Genomic DNA, 21,502 nt, shown 5'->3' on the forward strand with positions numbered 1-21,502 from the left:
AAGAAATCAAACAAAATCAATAAATTCACCACCACAAAAAGCAAATGCTTTAAAAAGCTTTGTATTTAAATATTATTAAATAATTATTTACATGTATATCATACCTTATACTCTTCTAAAAGTTTCATCTCAACTCATCTCAAATGCAATGGCCATTCAATATTTGTTAACACAGATCTGAAAATTTATGACTTAAGTGGGCAAATATTTGAAAACAGGGATACTGATAGAGAAGATGAAGCGACTGGTCTCACTCAAGCAGCTAAATGGGGATGGAGGATGGGAACAACGGAGGGGTCAGCCCCCTTCATTTCCAACCCGGTGCTTCTGCCCCTCCGCAAAGCTCAGAACATGAGTGATCAACCATTACCTTTACTCTTTCGTGTTCTTTTCCAAGGGACTCATATTCTCCTAAGAGCTACAGGGAAAAACAAATGTACCACAAAATTAAACATTATAATATCAACTCAGAGATCGTCTATAAAATAGCTGTCCATACTCTTCAAATATGCTAAGGTCTTGAAACAGAAAGGTTAACACTCTGTTCCAGATTGAAGGTGACTAGAGGCGTAAGAGCAGTGAATATAAGGCATGATTCTGGGTTGGATCCTGAACTGGAAAAAAAAGTGCCATAAAATAGTAATTTAGATGTGAATTGCACAAGCAATTTGTTGCATTTGTTTAGCAATTTGTTGCTAAATTGTGAAGGCCCTTGTTCTTAGGAAATACATACCAAAATGTAGGGCTAAAGGGGCATAATGTTCACAACTTACTCTCAAATGGTTCAAGAAAAAAAAATGCGTATGTGAACGAACATATCTATACAGGAGGTGATGAAGCAAATATGGCAAAATGCTAACAACTCTGATCCTAGGTAAAAGGAACAGGACCACGCTTACAAGTTTTCCCTAAGTTTGAATTTTTTCAAAATAAAAACAAAAATTACATACCATCGGTCAAGACCCTTTAAGTAAGCAGTATTTTGAAAGATTAAAATTTGCATTTTTTCGAATTGTATACTTCTTTTTTATAAATTCCACAGAGGAAAGGCAACATCCCAAGTCTAATATACTTAGGTAATTTCCTTAAAAATACATACGTGTGAGACTTATTAAAGAAGACAGGGTCAAAGAATTTTCTTTTTATCCCAAGACCCCACTAAAGTAACAATGAGGCAGTTACAGAGAAACCAAGAGTTGAGTGCAACAAAGGAGCGATCTCAATGAAGATGCAACAAGGCAGAGGAGCTGTAAGCTTCGGTGCCTGTAAACGGGATGCTAACGGCGAGCCGGCTGGTATCTTCAGAACCCGGAGAGGCTCAGCACTTGACTCTCAGGTTCAGTAGCAGGCAGGGTGGAAGCACAGGCTGGCCAAAGGGAGCTGGTTAAAAGTCCTTAAGTTGAGTGGCTAGCGCCTAGGACAGCAGTGGCCCGCCCAGCCAGGCGACAGGACACCGGAAATGTGAGTGAGAGACGAATGCCACTCCGGAAACCCAAGTCTAACAAGTGGAAGAAGCAAAGGGATAAGGAGATGATGATTAAGGAAAAGTTTAAAACAAACAAAAAAAACCACCTTGGCTCCCCATCCCTCACTGCCACCAGAGCATGACAAGAGACTGGGGGACTCTTCTTCGGGTAAACCAAACAATCCCAGAAAATAGACTTCTACATACTCACATCTGGAGGTTCCCTAACCAAACGGCTGGTCCGTCACTCTATGACTGCTTATACGGACAGGCTACTAGGCTAGTAGGAAATAGGCCCCATCTGTGCACAGAGTCTCCAAATGGCCTTTGACCGCCTCCCCCTTAAATGTGAGTCTACAGTAAAAGAACCAACACTTTTTTTTAAAAAAAAAAGCAAAAACATCCAATATGAAGCTGACTTCAAAATGAAAGGTTAACTCAGAAAAAATAATAAATCAAAACTAAAGAAAGCATTTAAAAAGCTAGTAATATCCTCAGAGAAATCAGGGTTATATTCATAAAACAAGACCAGAAAGCAATGGAAAACTAGCAACTGAAGAACGAGAAACAGCTCTTAGAAGCTAGAAATGAGAGCAAAAATAAATGTAATACTAAGACAAGGAGATAAAGAACAGAGAGGCCATGATGGAAACTAAAGCACACAAAAGTCTTAGAAAATCAACCCATGCAATACAACATCTACTGGCAAAAGTTCCAGAGAAAGAGAACAGAGAAGGAAGGAAGGAAATCAACAGAGAAATAACATTAGCAAGTCTATAGAACCAAAGGACATTAATTTCCAGATTGGAAGAATCTGTGCCTCCAACAGTGAGTGAAAAAAGACTTGTATCAAGACATATAATATTATGGAATTTAAGGGTACCAAGGATAAGATGCTAAAACTTTCAGAAGGAGCTTTGAACTCATTTATAAGGAATGAGAAATGCACTTACTAAACGTAATGTGTGGTCCTTGATTGGAGTGTGAATTAAAAAGCAAAAACCAAAACACCTATGACGGACATTATTTAGACAACTGGGGAAATCTGAACACAGACTGTATATTAGATGCTAGTATTGCATCAATATTAAATTCCCCGAGTGTGAGAACCGTGTTGAGATTTCGTAGGAGAATGTCCTTGTTCTGAGGAGCACCTGTTGAAGTATTTAGGAGTGAAATCTCAAGTGTCTGTAATTCACTCCCAAATTGTTTGGCGAAAGGAAAAAAATCTATAATGTTGTGAAGACATAAAGCAAATGTGGTAAAATATTCACAGTTGGTGAACTAGACAAGGAATATACAGAGGTTTTCGTCATACCACCTGTACCATTTTTCTGTAGGCTTAAAGCTTTCAAAATAAGAGAGATGGGGGGAAAGGAGAAAACACAAAAGACACAGGATTGGGGCAGGGGGAGAAAGGAAGAGACTCAGTCATCAGGTATATTCTCATGGCAACATAAAACAATGGGACAAAATCTTTAAGAATCTGATGGGAAGAAAATACACCCTAGAATTCTATACTCTTAGCCAAATGACATGTGAAGGACCTAAATCTTCATCCATGATAATTATGGATAATGTTAAAAATTCAAGAAATAGGGGCACCTGGCTGGCTCAGTTGGAAGAGCTTGCGACGAGGCACCCCTGCTTTGTTTTTTTTGAAGTAATCTTTTCACCCAGGTGGGTGAAACTCAAAACCCTGAGATCAAGGATCACATGCTCCACCAACTGAGTCAGCCAACTGCTCCAAACGCAGTTGTTTTTTTTTTTTTATAAAATGTGATAAGCCGACAGTAATATTTACATGAAATAAAATGGCAAAAATAATTTTTAAAAGATAAAAAAGAAGTTAAGGAAGCAGTACACCAAAAATCAAAGCTCCTTATAAAATGCTATTAAGATGATGTAGTTTCCTTTCAGGGACAAATAAACCAGTGAAACAAACTAGGGAAGCCCAAAACGGACTCATCCAGGAAAGCAACATAATATACAACAGAAGCGGCATTAGAAGTCAGTAGGGAAAAAATACTCTATTAAAAAATGGTGCCATCAGGGACGCCTGGCTGGCTCAATCAGTGGAGCGTGCGGCTCTCAATGCTGGGGTCGTGAGTTCAGGCCCCACACTGGGTGCAGAGATTGCTTAAATAAATGAACTTTTTAAAAAAATGGTGCTGTGACACTTGGTTAATCGTTTGAAAAAACAACCACGTTCAATCCCTATCTCACACCACACATAAGAGGCAATCTGGGGGTAGATTAAAGGCCTAAATGTATAAAGAAAGGCTGTATAATTTTGGAAGGCAATATACAGGATAGTAATTTTCTGATCCTTGAGTAGGAAAAGATTCTGTACACAAGACATAAAAGAGGCCCAAACCAGAAATGAAAAGACTGTATTTTGGACATCAAAATACAAAACTTGGGGGCACTTGGGTGGCTCAGTCAGTTAAGCATCTGCCTTCCACTCAGGTCATGATCTCAGGGTTCTGGGATGGAGCCCCACGTTGGCTTCCTGCTCAGCAGGGAGCCTGCTTCTCCCTCTCCCTCTGCCCCTCTACCTGTGCTCTCGCTCTCTCTCTCAAATAAATAAATAGAATCTTAAAAAAATAAAATACAAAACTTGTACCCCACAAAAGATAACACCAGGTGAAATGCAAGCCACAAGGGAAGAGAACTGCAATACATATTAATTAACCATTTCACATCAAACAGACTGGCAAAAATTAAGAGGTCTGACAATAGCAAGCATTGGAAATAATCTAGAAAATAAGAATTCTCATACATTACTGGTGGGAAAATGAACTGGTAAAACCATTTCAGAGAGCAATTTAGCAATATCTAATGAAGATGACTGTTCATATTCTAAGTCCCAGCCACTACACACAGACGTACCTAGGTTCAGGGGACAGACTATATATCCTCAAAATGGCAGCAACAATATCTGCTCAGTCTTCCAGAACCTTGCCACACCCATCAAGAGGTGGTATCTATTTCTTCTTCCCTTGAACCTGGGCAGGCCTTTGAGATTATTTAAACAAATGGAATGTTGGGGTGCCTGGGTGGCTCAGTCGTTAAGCGGCTGCCTTCGGCTCAGGTCATGATCCCAGGGTCCTGGGATCGAGCCCCACATCGGTGTCCCTGCTCGGCAGGAAGCCTCTCCCACTTCCTCTCCCTCTCACACTCCCCCTGCTTGTGTTCCCTCTCTCGCTGTGTCTCTCTCTGTCAAATAAATAAATAAAATCTTTAAAAGAAAAAAAGAGCAAGAAAAAGAAACTGACAAAAGGAAAATAGATAATTGTGGAAGATTCAGAGTGACTGGACTACTACACAAGGATGAGAACAAATGAACTAGTGCTAATGCATCTGCTTGAATAGATCTTACCAATGAAAAAAGTTGCAGAATAGTAAAAACAGTGTGACAGCACTTATAAAAAGCTCTACAATATGCCAAATAAAACTGATTAAGCATACAGCACGTGTAAGACACAGACATGGGAAGACATTCACACTGTTCAGATCAGTCACTCCCAGGAAGGCAGGGGTGAGCAGAAATGGGTACATGGGGGGTGGGGGGCTTCAACTGTATCTGTTGTATTTTAAATCTGAAGATGAGTGGTGGGTCCACATGTAATATTCTTTTCATATACCTGAAAAACTTCAAATATGTTTAAATAAAAATGAGTAAAAGCTGCATGTATCAACATGGTAAATCTCAGAAACAATACTATGGAAAAACAGGTTGTAGGAGGGGCACCTGGCTGGCTCACTGGGTAGAGTCTGTGACTCTTTTTTGGGGTCATGAGTTCGAGCCCCATTTTGGGCATGGAACCTACTTAAAAAAAAAAAAGGTTGCAGGAAAGTATATGTGGTACAATACAATTCATATACAGTTTAAGGATACATCAGACATTACTATATATTGTTTACAGACACATGCATATGGAGCAAAAGTAGAAATGCAAGGGGAAAACCAACAGCACATTCAGCACAGCAGGCAGAAGAGAAAGGCCTGGAAGAGGGTATTTCAGTTGTATTTGAGGACGGCTGGTGTGCGGGTGTCCTACGTGTCACCTGGTATACCGTTCCCTGCGCTTAAAATATACGGATGTTCTATGTGTCACCCGGTATACCTTTCCCTACGCTTAAAATATTCGACATGATAAATGCAAAGGAAGACAGTGTTATCACTGGCAACATTCATATAATTTCAGCTCAAAACAACACTCCAGTGATCCCGTGCTGTTTCATGTTACTCTGACATAACTACAGTGAGTTGATGAATAATTAAAAACGATGGCATCCCAGTAGCAGTGAACATACCTAGTGTTAGATCTTCCTTTCTCTTTTTTTTTTTTTTTTATTTTTTTTTTTATTTTTTATTTGACACAAAGAGAGAGAGAGCACAAGCAGGGGGAGCGGCAGGCAAAGGGGGAGGGAGAAGCAGGCTTCCCGCTCAGCAGGGAGCCAGACGCGGGGCTCGATCCCAGGACCCCGGGACCATGACCTGAGCTGAAGGCAGACACTTAACTGTCTGAGCCACCCAGGCGCCCCTAGATCTTCATTTCTAAATATTATTTTCCACCTAAAGGAACCAGGGCTCCATGGAAAAATGACTGATTTAGGGCTGGGACTGGGAAAGTACAAGATGAGCCTGGAATATCTTGCTGGATAATGCTCAAAGAATGACACGAACATGTCCAAAGGACACAGGAGTCAACCAGCCTGACACTTATCTTACTGGCCAAAACTAGGACAATGCAAGCATCAAAATTATAACTATAACAACAACAACAAAAAAGAACTGTAACTCACTGAACAAAATAAGAATTCGTGAATCCACACTAATATAAATAACAGAGAGCGGAGAGCTCCTCCTTTCAGTAAAATGTAGAAGGAGTAATAGAAGAACCACCATTTGGCAACCACAACAGTAATTACTTGTTTCAGGAAAGACTCCTCAGTGGATGCTAAAGCTAGTGGGTAAAAGTTTGATGAGAGAAAGGTGATTTACAAAGTCTTAAAATATCCCCTAATAGAACCCTCCTACACTGTTGGTGGGAATGCAAGCTGGTGCAGCCAATCTGGAAAACAGTACGGAGGTTCCTCAAAAAGTTGAAAACAGAGCTACCCTATGACCCAGCAATTGCACTACTGGGTATTTACCCGAAAGATACAAATGTAGTAATCCAAAGGGGCACCTGCACCCCAATGTTCATAGCAGCAATGTCCACAATAGACAAACTATTGAAAGAGCCCAGATGTCCATCGACAGATGAATGGATAAAGAACATGTGTTATATATATACAATATATATACCATGGAATATTATGCAGCCATCAAAAAAGAAATCTTGCCATTTGCCACGATGTGGATGGAACTAGAGAGTATTATGCTAAGCAAAAGAAGTCAATCAGAGAATGACAATTATCATATGATCTCACTCCTGTGTGGAAGTTAAGAAACAAAACAGAGAATCATAGGGGAAGAGAGGAAAAAATAAAACAAGACAAAACCAGAGAGGAAGACAAACCATAAGAGACTCTTAATCATAGGAAACAAACTGAGGGTTGCTGGGGGGCTGGGGGGGAAATGGGGTAACTGGGTGATGTACATTAAGAAGGGCATGTGATATAATGAGCTCTGGGTATTATATAAGACTGATGAATCACTGATCTCTACCTCTGAAACCAGTAAAACATTATATGTTAATTAACTGAATTTAAATTAAAAAATAAAAACAAATAACCCAATTAAAAAATGAACAAAGGGGGCGCCTGGGTGGCTCAGTCGTTAAGCGTCTGCCTTCGGCTCAGGTCATGATCCCAGGGTCCTGGGATCGAGCCCCGCATCGGGCTCCCTGCTCCGTGGGAAGCCTGCTTCTCCCTCTCCCGCTCCCCCTGCTTGTGTTCCCTCTCTTGCTGTGTCTCTCTCTGTCAAATAAATAAAATCTTTAAAAAAAAAAAAAAAAATGAACAAAGGGCTTGAAAGAAATTTCTCCAAAAATGATATACAAACACTTCTGAAACCAATAATACATTATATTCTAATTAATTTAAATAAAAAGTGTGTAAGTGTGTGTGTGTATACACATATATTATCTCCTAATACTTTTTAATTCCAAATGGGGAGATAGAACTTTACAGTGGAGACACCTGGCAAACACCACCTTAACCAAGAGATCAGAGTTAATACAACGTTAACATGTGCCTCCTGCTAGGATGTGCTAAGAAGGGCTCAGCTTCCTTCTGCGGTATTCCTGTGCATTCATTCTAACAACCTGAATCTAACTGTGCAAAACACAGACCCAAACTGAAGAATATTCTACAACTGTGCCATCCAACAGAACTTTCTGCAATGCTGGAAGTGTTCTCTATATCTGCACTGCCCAATAGGGCAGCCACTGCCCCATGGAACCACCGAAAAATAGATGAAGCACATACTGTTAAATGTTAAGACTTCGAATCATGAGATGCCTGGGTGGCTCAGTCAGTTAAGCATCTGACGTCAGCTCAGGTCATGATCTCAGGGTCCTGGGATAGAGCCCAGTATCAGGCTCCCCGCTAAGCAGGAGTCTGCTTGTCCCTCTCCCTCTGCCCCCCCCATTCATGCTCTCTCTCTCAAATAAATCTTAAAAAAAAAAAAAAAAAGACTTAGACTCAAGATGAAAGGTATATGGAGGGGCGCCTGGGTGGCTCAGTCAGTTAAGCATCTGCCTTTGGCTCAGGTCATGATCCCAGGGCCCTGGGATTGAGCTCCACGTCGGACTCCCTGCTCAGAGGGTAGTGTGTTTTTCCCTCTCCCTCTCCTGCTCCCCCCAGCTTGTGCTCCATCTCTCTCTCACTCTGCTCTCTCATATAAATAAAATCGTAAAAACAAAAAAAAGAAAGGTATATGGAAAGCTTTTATACAATTTTTGCAACTATCTATAATTCTGGTATTATGTCAAAGTAAACATACAAGGAGCACCTGGGTGGCTAAGTAAGTTAAGCGTCTGACTTCTCAGGTCATGATCTCAGGGTCCTGGGATGGAGCCCTGTGTGGGACTCCTCGCTCAGCAGGGAGTCTGCTTAGTCCCTCTGCCCCTCACTCTGCTTGTACTCACTCTCTCTCAAATAAAATCTTAAAAAAAAAAAAAAAAGTAAAACATACAAAAAGTCTTAAAAGTCAGGATCTCATCATGTGTTCACACACAAAAATTATACTGTTAATATACATGAATAAGAACAGTAATAACCAAGATCTTGTGAAGTTCTAATCAAATATGACATACTGAACAGAGTATTTTTTTTTTAAAGATTTTATTTATTTATTAGAGAGAGAGAATGAGAGATAGAGAGCACAAGAGGGAAGAGGGTCAGAGGGAGAAGCAGACTCCCCGCCGAGCAGGGAGCCCGATGTGGGACTCGATCCCGGGACTCCAGGATCATGACCTGAGCCGAAGGCAGTCGCTTAACCAACTGAGCCACCCAGGCGCCCTGAACAGAGTATTTATATCCACTCTCTCCCAAAACTTTACTGACAGTAAGGAAATAAAAAAACATAGGGCTTGTTGATATGATGTGCTGAAAATGGTATTTTACCTCTGTGGTTTTCCTCCCAATATCCCATAACTACAGTCTAAGCATGAGAAAAACATCAGACAAATCCCAAGGACATCCAACAAAATCCCTGATTAGTCCTCCTCAAAACTGTCCAGGTCATCAAAACAAGGAAAGTCAGAAACTGTCATAGCCAAAAGGAGCCTAAGGAGACATGATACTTAAATGTAATACGGGATCCTGGAACAGAAAAAGAACATTAGGTAAAAACAAAGGAAATCTAAATAAGCTATGGAATTTACTTAATAGTTTACTTAATAATTATGTATCAATATTGGCTCATTAATTGTTACAAACATACCATACTAATATAAGACATTAACAACAGGTGAACCTGTACAGGGTATATGGGAACACTGCACTTCATTCTCAATTTTTCTATAAATCCAAAACTGCTCTAAAAATTAAAGTGCTTTTTTAAAAGCGTGACTGCAAACTATAAATGTTTTCAGATATAGAAGGCTTCAGAATTCATCTCCCATGTATTCTTTTTCATACATCCTCCCATGTATTCATCTCCCCTGTATTTCTAGAGATATACTCTAGCAAAACAGAATTAAACCAAGAAAGAAGACACAGGATGCACACAAGAGATCCATGGGGCGCCTGGGTGGCTCAGTCGGCTGAGCGTCCAACTCATGATTTCGACTCAGGTTCTGATCTCAGGGTCTTGGGATCAAGCCCCTCATCAGGCTCTGCACTCACAGCACAGTCTGCTTGTCTCTCTCCCTCTGCTCCTCCCCCCACTCTCTCCCTCTCTAAAATAAATAAAAATCATAAAAAAAAAAGAGATCTAATACAGGAAAACAAGCAAAGACCATCCCCAGAATGATGAAGTCAAGTCCTAGACATCTGTGTATCTGACCTCAAGAGAAAGCAGTTCACAATGAAGCAAAAGTATCTGGAGGTGGGTGTAAGTGCTAAACAGAGGATACTAAGCAGTTTTAAAAAAGGCAATTACCAATTCCAGGAAAAATATAAGTTGTTAGAGAAAGGAAACGTAATCACTGTACACTGCAGCTTAGCTCTGAACAATATTTACACAGACAATAAGAAATACTGAATACTGATTTAACTGGAAATGATAATCCATCTTGTTTTAAATCTAAGACATCACTGAACAGAAATCATACCATTACTTTATTTACTATTACTTACTACTAAAAGGGGAAAGAAATGCTGCCAATTAAGTAACACCATGGCATAAAGATGTATACCAACATCTCAGAGTTGTTAAAATGTAAAAGAATAGCTTCTCAAAATCAATTTAATATATTAATCACATTGAAAGGAGAAAGAAGTGTTTGCATTGGGAGCAGATGGTGTAAAAAAGCTAAACTGTGACCTTCCTTATACAGAAGGAAGTCAATATATAATGTCTGAAATTGATGGGGGAGAAAAGAAAGAACAATATAAGTTTGTTACATAGAAACATGGAGAAAAATGCTAGAAGAAACCTCTAAAAGAGCTGATAGTAAGGGCTTCTAAGGTAGGGGACACCAAGGTAGCGGGGAGGTTTTTCATTTGAGATTTGCCTATTTAAACCATTTGCATGTATTACCTTCATAAAAATAAATGTAAAAAATCAAAGCAACAACAGCAATAACAAAAATCAAAGCAACAATAATCTAAAGCTATCAGGAAGAAAATTCAACAGCTGAAATACTTGCAGATTTTTTTTATGTACCATGACAAAGGATATCAAGAAAAACCTGAGAAAAAAGATATACAACCCCAAACCCAAAGCAGTCTCAATGTTATACAAATCCAAATTTTTTTTTTTTTAAGATTTTATTTATTTGGCAGTGAGAGACACAGCGAGAGAGGGAACACAAGCAGGGGGAGTGGGAGAGGGAGAACCAGGTTTCCCGCGGAGCAGGGAGCACAAAGCTGGGCTCGATCCCAGGACCCTGGGATCATGACCTGAGCCGAAGGCAGACGCTTAACGACTGAGCCACCCAGGCGCCCCTACAAACCCAAATTTTAAGTGACATTATAGCAAAGTGAAAATATTCAATCAAACCTATTCTAAATGGGGTTCATTTTACCCATCCAGCCACACAGATGTTGATTTAAGATAGCTCAAAAGTTGACCTGCTAGAGGCAAAAAGGCGTGGGAGTGACACCACAGCTCTGAAAGCTGACTTCCTGCTTCAAGATAAGACCCAACTGACTCAATTAGGAGGGTGTATTATTTCCAGCTACAGCAAAGTTACATTACACAAAAATAAACTTGGAAAAAGTCATAATTGCCTGTAAGAGTATAACATCTAAAATTACTGGGCGCCTGGGTGGCTCAGTTGGTTAAGCGGCTGCCTTCAGCTCAGGTCATGATCCTGGAGTCCCGGGATCGAGTCCTGAATCGGGCTCCCTGCTGCTTCTCCCTCTGACTCTCTGACCCTCTTCCCTCTCATGCTCTCTATCTCTCATTCTCTGTCAAATAAATAAACAAAATCTTTAAAAAAAAAAAATCTAAAATTACTTTTAGCCTACCCTGCCATTAAGTTTCCATTATGTGTCACTTACATCTTGAAACATTTTGTTTTCTTGTTTCAGTCTCGCTTCTTTATCATCTGAGAGTTTGTAAGCATTCTCAAATGCTTCTTCTAAATCCTGCAGTCGAGATTTTAGTCGAATGATGGTATTGTCTTTTTCTTTATTACTTATTCTCATTTCCTCAATCCGTTCCTGCAAAATTTTGGAAGCATTGCTGGCTGCATTGAAGCGTTCTCTGAAATCACTCTACAAAATAAAAACAAAGATAATAAATTGTTTTTAATTAAAAAATACAGATGTTTCAAAAGCACTTAACAAATTGTGGACATTAAACTATAAAAGAAAAGTAATAAAATAAAACCTAAAATGGGAATCACAAATTTAATATTTTGTTATGCCTTGGGATGGAGACTAAAAAGGATTACTCTACTAAAATAACAACTTCAGGGGCTCCTGGCTGGCTTAGGCAGTAGGCATACAACTCTTGATCCTGGGGTTGTAAGTTCGAGCCCCACACTGGGTAGAGAGTTTACTTAAAAACAAAATCTTTAAAATAAATAAATTTTTTTAAAAACCAGCTTCATGAGATTATCATGAAGTATAGACAAAAAAACCAGTGTTTGAGGCATTATAATGCTGGACTCACTTGTAGGCCACTTTAATGAAAAAAATAACCATGGCTATCAGGAAAATTATTTTGAAAGCACAGCTGGAATCTGTTGCCCCATGTTAATATTTAGAGAATAATAAAGCATTTCTTATCCTATTCTCTCACTTACTAGGAAAATAAAAGAGAAAATTCAAAACACATCTGATATGTTAGTATTCATTCAATAATCATTTCTTAAATATCCACTAGGTGCCAGGCAATAGAGTGCCAGAAATACAAGATTAGCAAGAAAGACAAGTCCCTGACCTCAAGAAGCTTCCAGTTTAGGAGACAAAGACAACTAAAAACACATCAAAGAAAGACAAAGAAACAGTGCACAGAACATAACTGCATCTTCCATTGAAACATTACTTATAAAGTTACATATAGAAGAATAAAACTTCATAATGAATGAAAAAAAATTTAAGTTTATGCATTCCAGTTATACATTCAAAAAAATAAAAACACAAGTCCACATAAAATCTTGTATACAAATATTCATAGCACTGTCATTCATAACATCCAAAAAATGAAAACCAAAACATCCATCACCTGATGAATGGATAAAAATGGTCTATCCCTAGAAGGAATGTTACTTAGCCATAAAAAAATAATGAAATACCGATTCATGCTACAACATGGATAAAACTTGAAAACATGCTAAGTGAAGGAAGCCAGACACAAAAGGTCATATATATGATTCCATTTACACCAGTGTCCAGAATAGGCAAATCCAAAGAAGAGAAAGAAGAGTAGTGGTTACTAGGGACTGGGGAGAAGGAGTTTTGGAGTTAGGAGGGAAAGACTGACAGTTAAAGGATTCAGCGTTTCTCTGAGTGAGAAAATATTCTAAAACTAACTGTGGTGACGGCTGCACAAGTTTGCAAATATACTAAAAACCACAGGATTATACACTTCCAAAGAGTGAGTTTTATGATATGTAAATTATATCCCAATAAAAAAATAAATATTTTAAAGTGTAAAAGTTTATCCTAGCATATGAAGCCAGCAGCATTCAAAATATAAATAAGACATCCTAACAACAACAAAAAAACACATAGCCAATATTTTTATAAAACTATTAATTTGTCTCTAAAATTCGGTTAACAAAAAGGTTTCAGTTTTTAACATTAAGCCACTAAACAACAAAAGAGTACTTACGACTTCTATTTCCAGTAAGTTATTCTTATTTTCAAGTGTTCTCACATGACTGGTAGCTTCATTCAGAGCACTATCTAAGTGGCCACATCTAAAAACCATAAATTCAAACAAAAAAATTAGAAGATAAAATCCTTTCCCTTAAAAACATGCTATAAATCTCATTCTCTAATATGTAAACAAATTCTCCAATGTTAGTGAACACTAAGGATGTCATTTTAATATATCCCAATAAAATTGATGATACTGTTTTCCAGAGAAAATAACAATATGAAAATATCCCTAATAGTTAAGTGAAAAAAGCTAAAATATGAACAGACATTTGTACACCCATGTTCACAATAGCAAAGTGCACACAAGCCAAGATGGAAGCAACCCAAATGTCCAGAAGGATGAATGGATAAACAAAGTGTGGTTTATCCATCCAATGGAGTAGTATTCAGCCCTTTAAAAAGGATGAAATTCTAGGGGTGCTTGGGTGGCTCAGTTGGCTAAGCATCAGACTTTTGATTTCAGCTCAGGTCCTGATTCAGGTTGGTGAGATCAAGCCCCTCATCGGGCTCTGTGCTGGGCACAGAGCCTGCTTGAGATTCTCTCTCTCTCCTTCTTTAAAAAAAAAAAAAAGGATGAAATTCTAACACCTGCTATAACATGGATGAACCTTGAGGGCACTATGCTAAGTGAAATAGGCCAGACACAAAAGGACAAGTATACGTCCACCTATACAAGGTTCCCAAGTTCATATGAGGTGTCAAATTCATAGAAAGTAGGATGCTGGGTGCCAAAGGCTGGAGAGTTGTTGCTTAATGGGGGCAGGGGTCAGGTTTGCAAAATGAAAAGGTTCTTGGGTGTCTGCATGGCTCAGTCAGTTAGGCATCTGCCTTTGGCTCAGGTCATTATCCCAGGGTCATGTAATCGAGCCCCGCATCAGGCTCCCTGCTCAGCGGGGAGCCTGCTTCTCCCTCTCCCTCTGCCTGCTGCTCCCCCTGCTTGTGCTCGTTCTCTCTCTCTGTCCAATAAATAAAATCTTTAAAAAAATTATATTTAAAAATACAGGATACAGAAGACTGCAAAGACTGCATAAAATAGCTTGATCTCTGTTATAGAAAAAAACATATATACATCTGTGCATTATGATTTCTAAGATATAAAACTTAAGTTTGGAATGTAAGCATGGAGGTTGGGTAGGGAGACCTTTCATATTACATCCCTCTGTACTTTACCAAATTAGCATGAATGTATTATTCTTATAATTAAAGACCTTCGTAAAGTCATTCATCACAGAACCTCAAAATCACAAAATACACATTAGGATTCTGTTGCCATTCTGACTTGGTGTTAATGAATTCTGAATAAAAGCTAATATCTATTTGGCACTGATTATATGCCAAGTCTATGTTAAGCACTTTACATTCATCCTCACAATCCTATGAGTTAGGACTGCTATCATTATCATTTTACAGATGAGAAAACAGAGAAGCTGAATTCCTCCTGGGTTGTGAGCAATCACTGGAATTTGAAACCTGTCAGTGTGACTCCAGAGTTCACGCTCCTAACCACTGTGCATTAATGCCCTGCAGAAATCAAATACTGATGAAACTGCTCTTGAAAGAGGGCGCCTGGGTAGCTCAGTCGTTAAGCGTCTGCCTTCGGCTCAGGTCATGATCCCAGGGTCCTGGGATCGAGCCCCTCATCGGGCTCCCTGCTCAGCAGGAAGCCTGCTTCTCCCTCTCCCGCTCCCCTTGCTTGTGTTCCCTCTCTCGCTGTGTCTCTCTCTCTGTCAAATAAATAAAATCTTAAAAAAAAAAAAAAACTGTTCTTGAAAGAAAGAGCACTAAAGAGTCAAGTGTAGGTGTGTTAACTATAATTTCCTATTTTTACCACCACACCGATTGTGGTAGGAGACCGTGTGACAGAACAATCTGAGAGCACAGCTGGCCCACAATGAGTCAGTGGCCCTATCTGCAGTACCAGGGGGATGCTCCCACTTGCAATTTTAAGTTTGAAAAAAACCCGATGTGTATGCTGACAACTTTAAATTGGCTTTGTCTTAGGTGAATCATTTCTCCAGTCCCGGGTGACGGCTCTCCGTACCCCACCTTCCACGCCCCTCCTGCTGCTGTCGCCTTCGATCCTGCCTTCCAATCCGTCCCACCTACACGGCCTCACCGCTCTAGCAGCCTCCGGACAGAAAAAGGGCTTTCCTCAGCTATCCTGTCGCAGGCGCCTTCTCCGGCAGCCTGTTGTTAACCTAAGGAGGCCTACTGGGGGGCTGCTTTCACACTTCCGTTTTCCACAGGAAGTACCTGTAGTCCTCTTTGCCGTCTTAAAAACAACAACAAAAAAAACAAGAACCGACTTCCCCTAACCTGCCAGCTACTCTTTTCCTTTTATCCTAGAAAACCTAAACCTGGCTTCTTTCTGGCTTTTTTCAAACTACTGCTCTTTACCACTACCACCCAGGCCTACCCCAGCAGCAAAAGCTGCGGTAACTCCCAGGAATAAGACAGCCTGTTAACTACCAAAGAAACAGCAAGCTAGTATAAAGGCTAGTTTACCTAGAATTCTGCAAGTTAAACTATTAACTGGACCAGATGACTTCAGTTCCCTCCTAATCTTTTCTCAAGGGGCTTTGTCTTTGTCTGCCTTAGAGAACAATTCTTTGCTGCTATATCAACCTCAGCAGTTTTCAATCTGTTTAAGTCCCATTTAAATGTAAAATATGAAGCAAATATGCTGTTATTACAGTTAGAGCATCGAATTTTGTTAATGATTCTCTCTCTCAAACAGGTATTCGGCTATCCTTAACGTAATTGTCCCCTGTGTTTCCATGTTGGTTTCTTTTTTCAGCAGGATAATTGCTTCCACAGGTTCATGAGTGTCTGGATTAAATTATGTGAAATCTGGGTTTAAGAAAAGATTGAGGACTGCTCAAGGACGTTAGTCAGAGATTTCTTAGGAAATCTGTCCATAGTTCTAATCCACCCATAAATGACATTCCTTTAAATATACAAAATCTGCTCAACTATTTTAGTATTTTATCTGTATGAAACAAATGCCCTCATGTCAGCTACCAGTGTGCTATATAAGGTTGGTTCAAACCTATAAAAATAATTACTTAGGCAAATATATCTGTTAAGATTTTCAAATCTAAAACATGTTTTCAAACTCTTTTATCACAATATAGTATACTTGGAAAAAATAACATATCCAAGTTCGAGAAACACTAACTTCATAGTTGAATTATAAATTTTACCTGTCTACAAGAATTTGGTTGGTTTTCTTCCAATCTTCAACTGCAGAAATTTCCTTTGCCTCCAGTTTCTGTTTCAAACTATTTATTTCTGATTCATAATAAGCTCGAAGATCCGCTATGTGTCGAGCATGCTTTTCCTTCAGGTTCTGCCTAATTCTGTTGTTGAGGGCAAAAAAATGTTTTAGGAGAGCATTTACTCACTCTCTATCCCACAAGAGAAACCAAGAACACAATCTCTCATAAGCAAAAGTACAGCCTTTTTCCTCTGTGCACCCACATAAAACATAATAGATTAATACACACGTTGACAACTAATTAAGCAAAAAAAGAAAGACGTACATTAATTTTTAGATGTCCTACCTTAAAAATGCTGTATCTCTAAGATTTTATACATTAGGGAAGGTCAATAAAAATCATTTTCATCATTCAAGCAGACGTCACACAAAATCGATTAACATTACAAGCCATGCACTGAATACATACTTGGACAACATCACAGGATCTTCCAGGGAAGCCAAGGAAATGCATTCTGGGACACTGTTGACTGTCCCTGGAAGCTGGGACTGACTGACTGAGGCTGAGGTTACTATGGCAGTGTTTTCTTCATCTATAGTGTTCACTGAGATGTCATTACTAGTAATAGTATAAACTGAAGGAAATGTGGAACTGGTCCTACTTTCATTTTGGAATCCATGATTTTTCCAAGAGTCCACTGGTGAAGCTTTTGTATTTGAAGGATATTTTGGGAATCCAGGTAACTGAGAAGCGATATTACTTGCTTGTGAAAATGAGTCTATGTCAGAGTGACTACACATACTAGGTTCTAGAACAGAGTCTGGTGAAAAGGATATTCTGTCATCAAGGGCATTCAAAAAGCCTTGTGGTTGAATCCCTGAAATCTGCTGATTTGGCTTCATGTGTAACGTTGGATCTAGAGTTAGTACCTAGAAATAAGACAGAAAACAGTAAGGTTTTGCCCTCAGTTTTGCCCTTTGTTTTTGAGTAGGCTTTAGATCTCCTAGGGAAAATTGTTTTTAAGTGAGTAGGCTTTAGGTCTCCTGGGAAAATAAAGCTTAAGATGAAAGTTAAGAGCCATAAAGCATCTTTCATTTTCACTCAGCAGAGTGTTGACAATTTACCTCTGGTGGATGATTTGGGTTGGAAGCAGAAGTGAGATTCCTCTCAGGTAACTGCTTGTTTTCCCTTTGTTTTTTATGATAAATATCCTTCAGTGATGGTAGCTTCATCTCATTACTAGTATTAGACTTAAAGATATGAAAAAAAATTTAAATGGTATTATCAACGATGAAAAAAGTTTACTGATATCAAGATCAGCACCACAAAAAGATTTTTGAAAGATTTTAAATGAATTGAGACTCTAGACTTTCGGACTTATAAAACAAATTTAGAAGTCATTACCTGTTAATTATGAGTCTTCCTCAGAATGAAAAAAATTAATATCCCCTAACAATAAATATTAAGGTGATAATCTGAACCTAAGTTATTTAGTAGCCTAAGAATATGTCTAAAGAACAAAAAACTTTGGTAGTGCCCCCTACTCAAGATAAAAATCAAGTTTTGAGGTAAGAAAAGACTTCATCATGAATGACCAAAGCAGGATGAGAAGACTTCTGGCTAAATTAGTATCATATGACTCAAGAGGACAGGTATAGGGGTATCTATATAGTTATTTTCCTTTTTTTTTTTTTTAAGATTTTTTATTTATTTGAGAGAGAGTTTATTTGAGAGAGAGAAAGAGCATGAGAGGGAAGAGGGTCAGAGGGAGAAGCAGACTCCCTGCTGAGCAGGAAGCCCGATGTGGGACTTGATCCCGGGACTCCAGGATCGTGACCTGAGCTGAAGGCAGTCGCTTAACCAAGTGAGCCACCCAGGCGCCCTCCTATTTTTTTTTAAAGGTTTATTTATTTTAGAGGGAGGAGTGAGCACACGCACACAAGCAGGGGAGGGGCAGAGGGGGAGAGAGAGAATCCTCAAACAGACTCCCCACTGAGCGAAGGACCCCCCCGCCCCACCCCCCACATGGGGCTCAATCCCAGGACCCTGAGGTCATGACCGGAGCCGAAATCAAGAGTTGGACGCTCAACCAACTGAGCCACCCAGGCGCCCCCCCTTCCTATTTTTTTAAGAGTTGGCAGGCAAAAAAAAAAAAGGGTTAAGAAACAAGTTACCCTATGGAAATAAGCCCCTTTTAAAAACTCATAAGAAGATATGACCCTAATTTCTACAGCTTGAAATCAGTGCTCTGCCACACTGGGAATGTTACGAAGAGGTCTAAGCTCCAAACATTAAAACCTCAGCCTTAAATTATTTCAAGGTGGGATGTATTGTAGGGCAAGACAGTGGACCATTTAACCCTGGACCTCAAATTTAAACTGTGGACATTCTCTTAAATGAGATTATAGATTCAGCAAGAGATACACTGAAAGCATTGAAAGAATACATTTACATGTAGCTTTAAATTGGTGTCCAATTTCCAGACCCTACACAGACTGCAGAATACCCACGAATATTTTTTAAATAAACCCTATAACTAGCTTGTGAATAAGATGATCAAACTTTTTGTGTGCGCATGGGGGCACCAGGGTGGCTCAGTCCATTAAGCGTCTGACTTCAGCTCTGGTCATGATCTCAGGGTCCTGGAATGGAGCCCCACGTGGGGGGGCTGGGGGGAGGTCCCCAGGCTCAGTGGGGAGTCTGCCTGTCCCTCTGCCTCTGCCCCTCCCCCTGCTCATGACTCTCAGACTCCCTCTCTCTCAAATAAAATCTTAAAAAAAAAAAAACTTTTTGCGTGTGCATTAAAGGCATTAATTTGTTGAATGTACACCCTTAAAATTCATAATTTTTGTAATTCTACTGTGGAATTTTACTTTTTATATACCAACAACCTAAAGGCTCTTTCAAGACTTCCAGCCTGTAACGAGCAGAGCACTCCGGATGTGGCCTTGAGCCTGAGGAATACCTGCCTGGTGGTTTGGGTGAGCAGTTGCAATTCCTCTATTTAGAGCTCACCGTAGTACAAGGAACCATTTTTCACATTTTCCACTTCTACGATTTCTTTTCATATTTTAACATCTCTGAAGTGAGGATGCCTCTTATAATTAACGGCATCTTACGCTGCTACCAGTCAAGTAGCAATTGTGACATAATTGTCATTACCTGCTCATGAGCAAATTGTCGAAGACATAAAAATTGGCCAAACAGGTGTCAACAGTCTGGAAGAAAATCCTAGAGACTACACCTGAACCCCTGAGAACCAATATTTAAGGGACGGTGAATCCTATATGTTTAAGCAATGTTCCCCCATCTGGGAGCCAAACACAGGCCAGTTCTACATAACCACTAAGCCAGGTAAAAACTCAACACCAAGGCCTTTCCGCCTTTTTTAAAGAATGTCAAATCCTCAAAGCTCTTGATGGCTCAAGGAAAACAGTATGTGGAAAAACACAGAAACTAACACTGAGTTGAAAAGAGTGTAAGCCTCTGTAGGTGAAGAAGTTTTAACAGACTTATTTCACTTATAACGTCCTTCTTAAGTGTGTATAAGAGTTCTTTGATAAAAATCAATGTTTAATTAGTCTACAAGCTCTTTCAATAAGAGTAAAATATAAATTCTACTGTATCAGTGCTCTCTTGGTCCTTTTTGGTGGGTTCGAATATGAAACAGGAAGTCTTAAAGGTGACAGTATCTTAGAATCACCAAATACAGTATTCATTTACTGATGGTGCAGATAATGTCATACACACAGTGAGCCCTGTCATCACGAAGCCCACCAAGCCTTCCGGCGGCTCAGAGTGTCATTCCTCAGTCTTCCTCTGTGTTTCTCTCTCTTTTTCACTCCTTTCCTGAAGGATGGGATGCTGGTTTCTGCCCCACTGTGGGAATCTGATGTGTATGCTGATATGCATGCCCTCTGCCCTGCTGATGCCGGTCACTCAGGCTTACAGCTCTCCTGGTTACTTTCATTGTAGTCTCTCCTTTTCCCCAAAGTACTTTCTCACCACCTGACCAAAAGACTGAAGTGAGATATGTACATGGATGTACACAAGCTCGGTAGTTTTATTTCGTTGTTCTGAAGCAAAGAAAATATTTACATTTCTTGCTCAAAGAAAATTACTACAAAATTAAAATACTCAAAATTATGGTACAAATGGATTAGCAGGAAGGCATAATAGGATGGAGAATCAAAACCAGGTGTAGGAACAGCAGAAGTGGTTGTCTGCAGACCTACTATATTTAGAACAGTAGGCACAAAATCATCTCATTTAAATTTGCAACACATTAACTGGACATTTTTAATTCTACTCTTAAGTAACTTTCCTATGATCATATAAGGCAATGAATGAGAGACCCAATTTGAAAGCAGGTATAATTTAAAGCCCAGGCTTTCTTTAGTATATCAGAAATTGGAAAACACAAAATTCATAATGAAATGGCATACTTAACTACAATTGTATAATGTAAACACCCACACACAATGTGTTTTTAAATTACCTGGCTTGGGGACCTATCTGTGGAGGAGGCCGGTGCAAACGTCTTCTCTAGAGTCTCAGGCAAAGAGTGATACATGTCCTTCTCTTCCAGCTTCCAATAAGTCAGTCCTATCGCACACAAATATACAGAATAGAAGACTGAGGACAGAGAACAAAAATGCTTTCTAGGAAAACTTATTTCTACTTAAAGAAAATTAAATATGGGAAGTAACTAGTTTTAGGTCTATATGGGAAGTTGAATTTTGATGGCATAGACTCTTAATTGCCTTACCATGTAAGAGTTCTAATTTAATGATCCAAATATTTAAAACTGAAATATATTATTAAAAGGCAAGATATGGGGCGCCTGGCCGGCTCAGGTGATAGA

At 39.3% G+C, this 21,502-nt stretch overlaps 1 protein-coding gene across 14 annotated transcripts in view; it reads right to left on the minus strand.

Annotated features, from left to right (window-relative positions):
- The window catches only part of MPHOSPH9 (M-phase phosphoprotein 9), a 60,728-nt gene that overhangs the window by 21,203 nt on the left and 18,023 nt on the right, over positions 1-21,502 (minus strand). For 10 of the 14 annotated variants that reach the window (XR_012374895.1, XR_003211717.2, XM_073881261.1 and 7 more), the window contains 7 exons: positions 21,137-21,243; positions 17,763-17,888; positions 17,107-17,567; positions 16,624-16,779; positions 13,371-13,458; positions 11,591-11,806; positions 371-418 (listed from right to left, as the gene is read on the minus strand). Coding sequence is in view for 12 of the 14 variants with exons in the window: in XM_073881261.1 (XP_073737362.1) it covers positions 371-418; positions 11,591-11,806; positions 13,371-13,458; positions 16,624-16,779; positions 17,107-17,567; positions 17,763-17,888; positions 21,137-21,243 (1,202 nt within the window). In the remaining 2 variants the exon portion in view is untranslated. Of the gene's footprint in view, positions 1-370; positions 419-11,590; positions 11,807-13,370; positions 13,459-15,466; positions 15,644-16,623; positions 16,780-17,106; positions 17,568-17,762; positions 17,889-21,136; positions 21,244-21,502 lie in introns of those variants that run through there. The other 4 variants (XM_073881258.1, XM_025889667.2, XM_073881263.1 and 1 more) reach the window with 4 other exon arrangements.

The sequence above is a fragment of the Callorhinus ursinus genome, unplaced genomic scaffold (assembly GCF_003265705.2).
Source record: "Callorhinus ursinus isolate GAN/ISIS: 27379988/994484 unplaced genomic scaffold, GSC_fseal_2.0 scaffold41, whole genome shotgun sequence".
Lineage (NCBI taxonomy): Eukaryota > Metazoa > Chordata > Mammalia > Carnivora > Otariidae > Callorhinus > Callorhinus ursinus.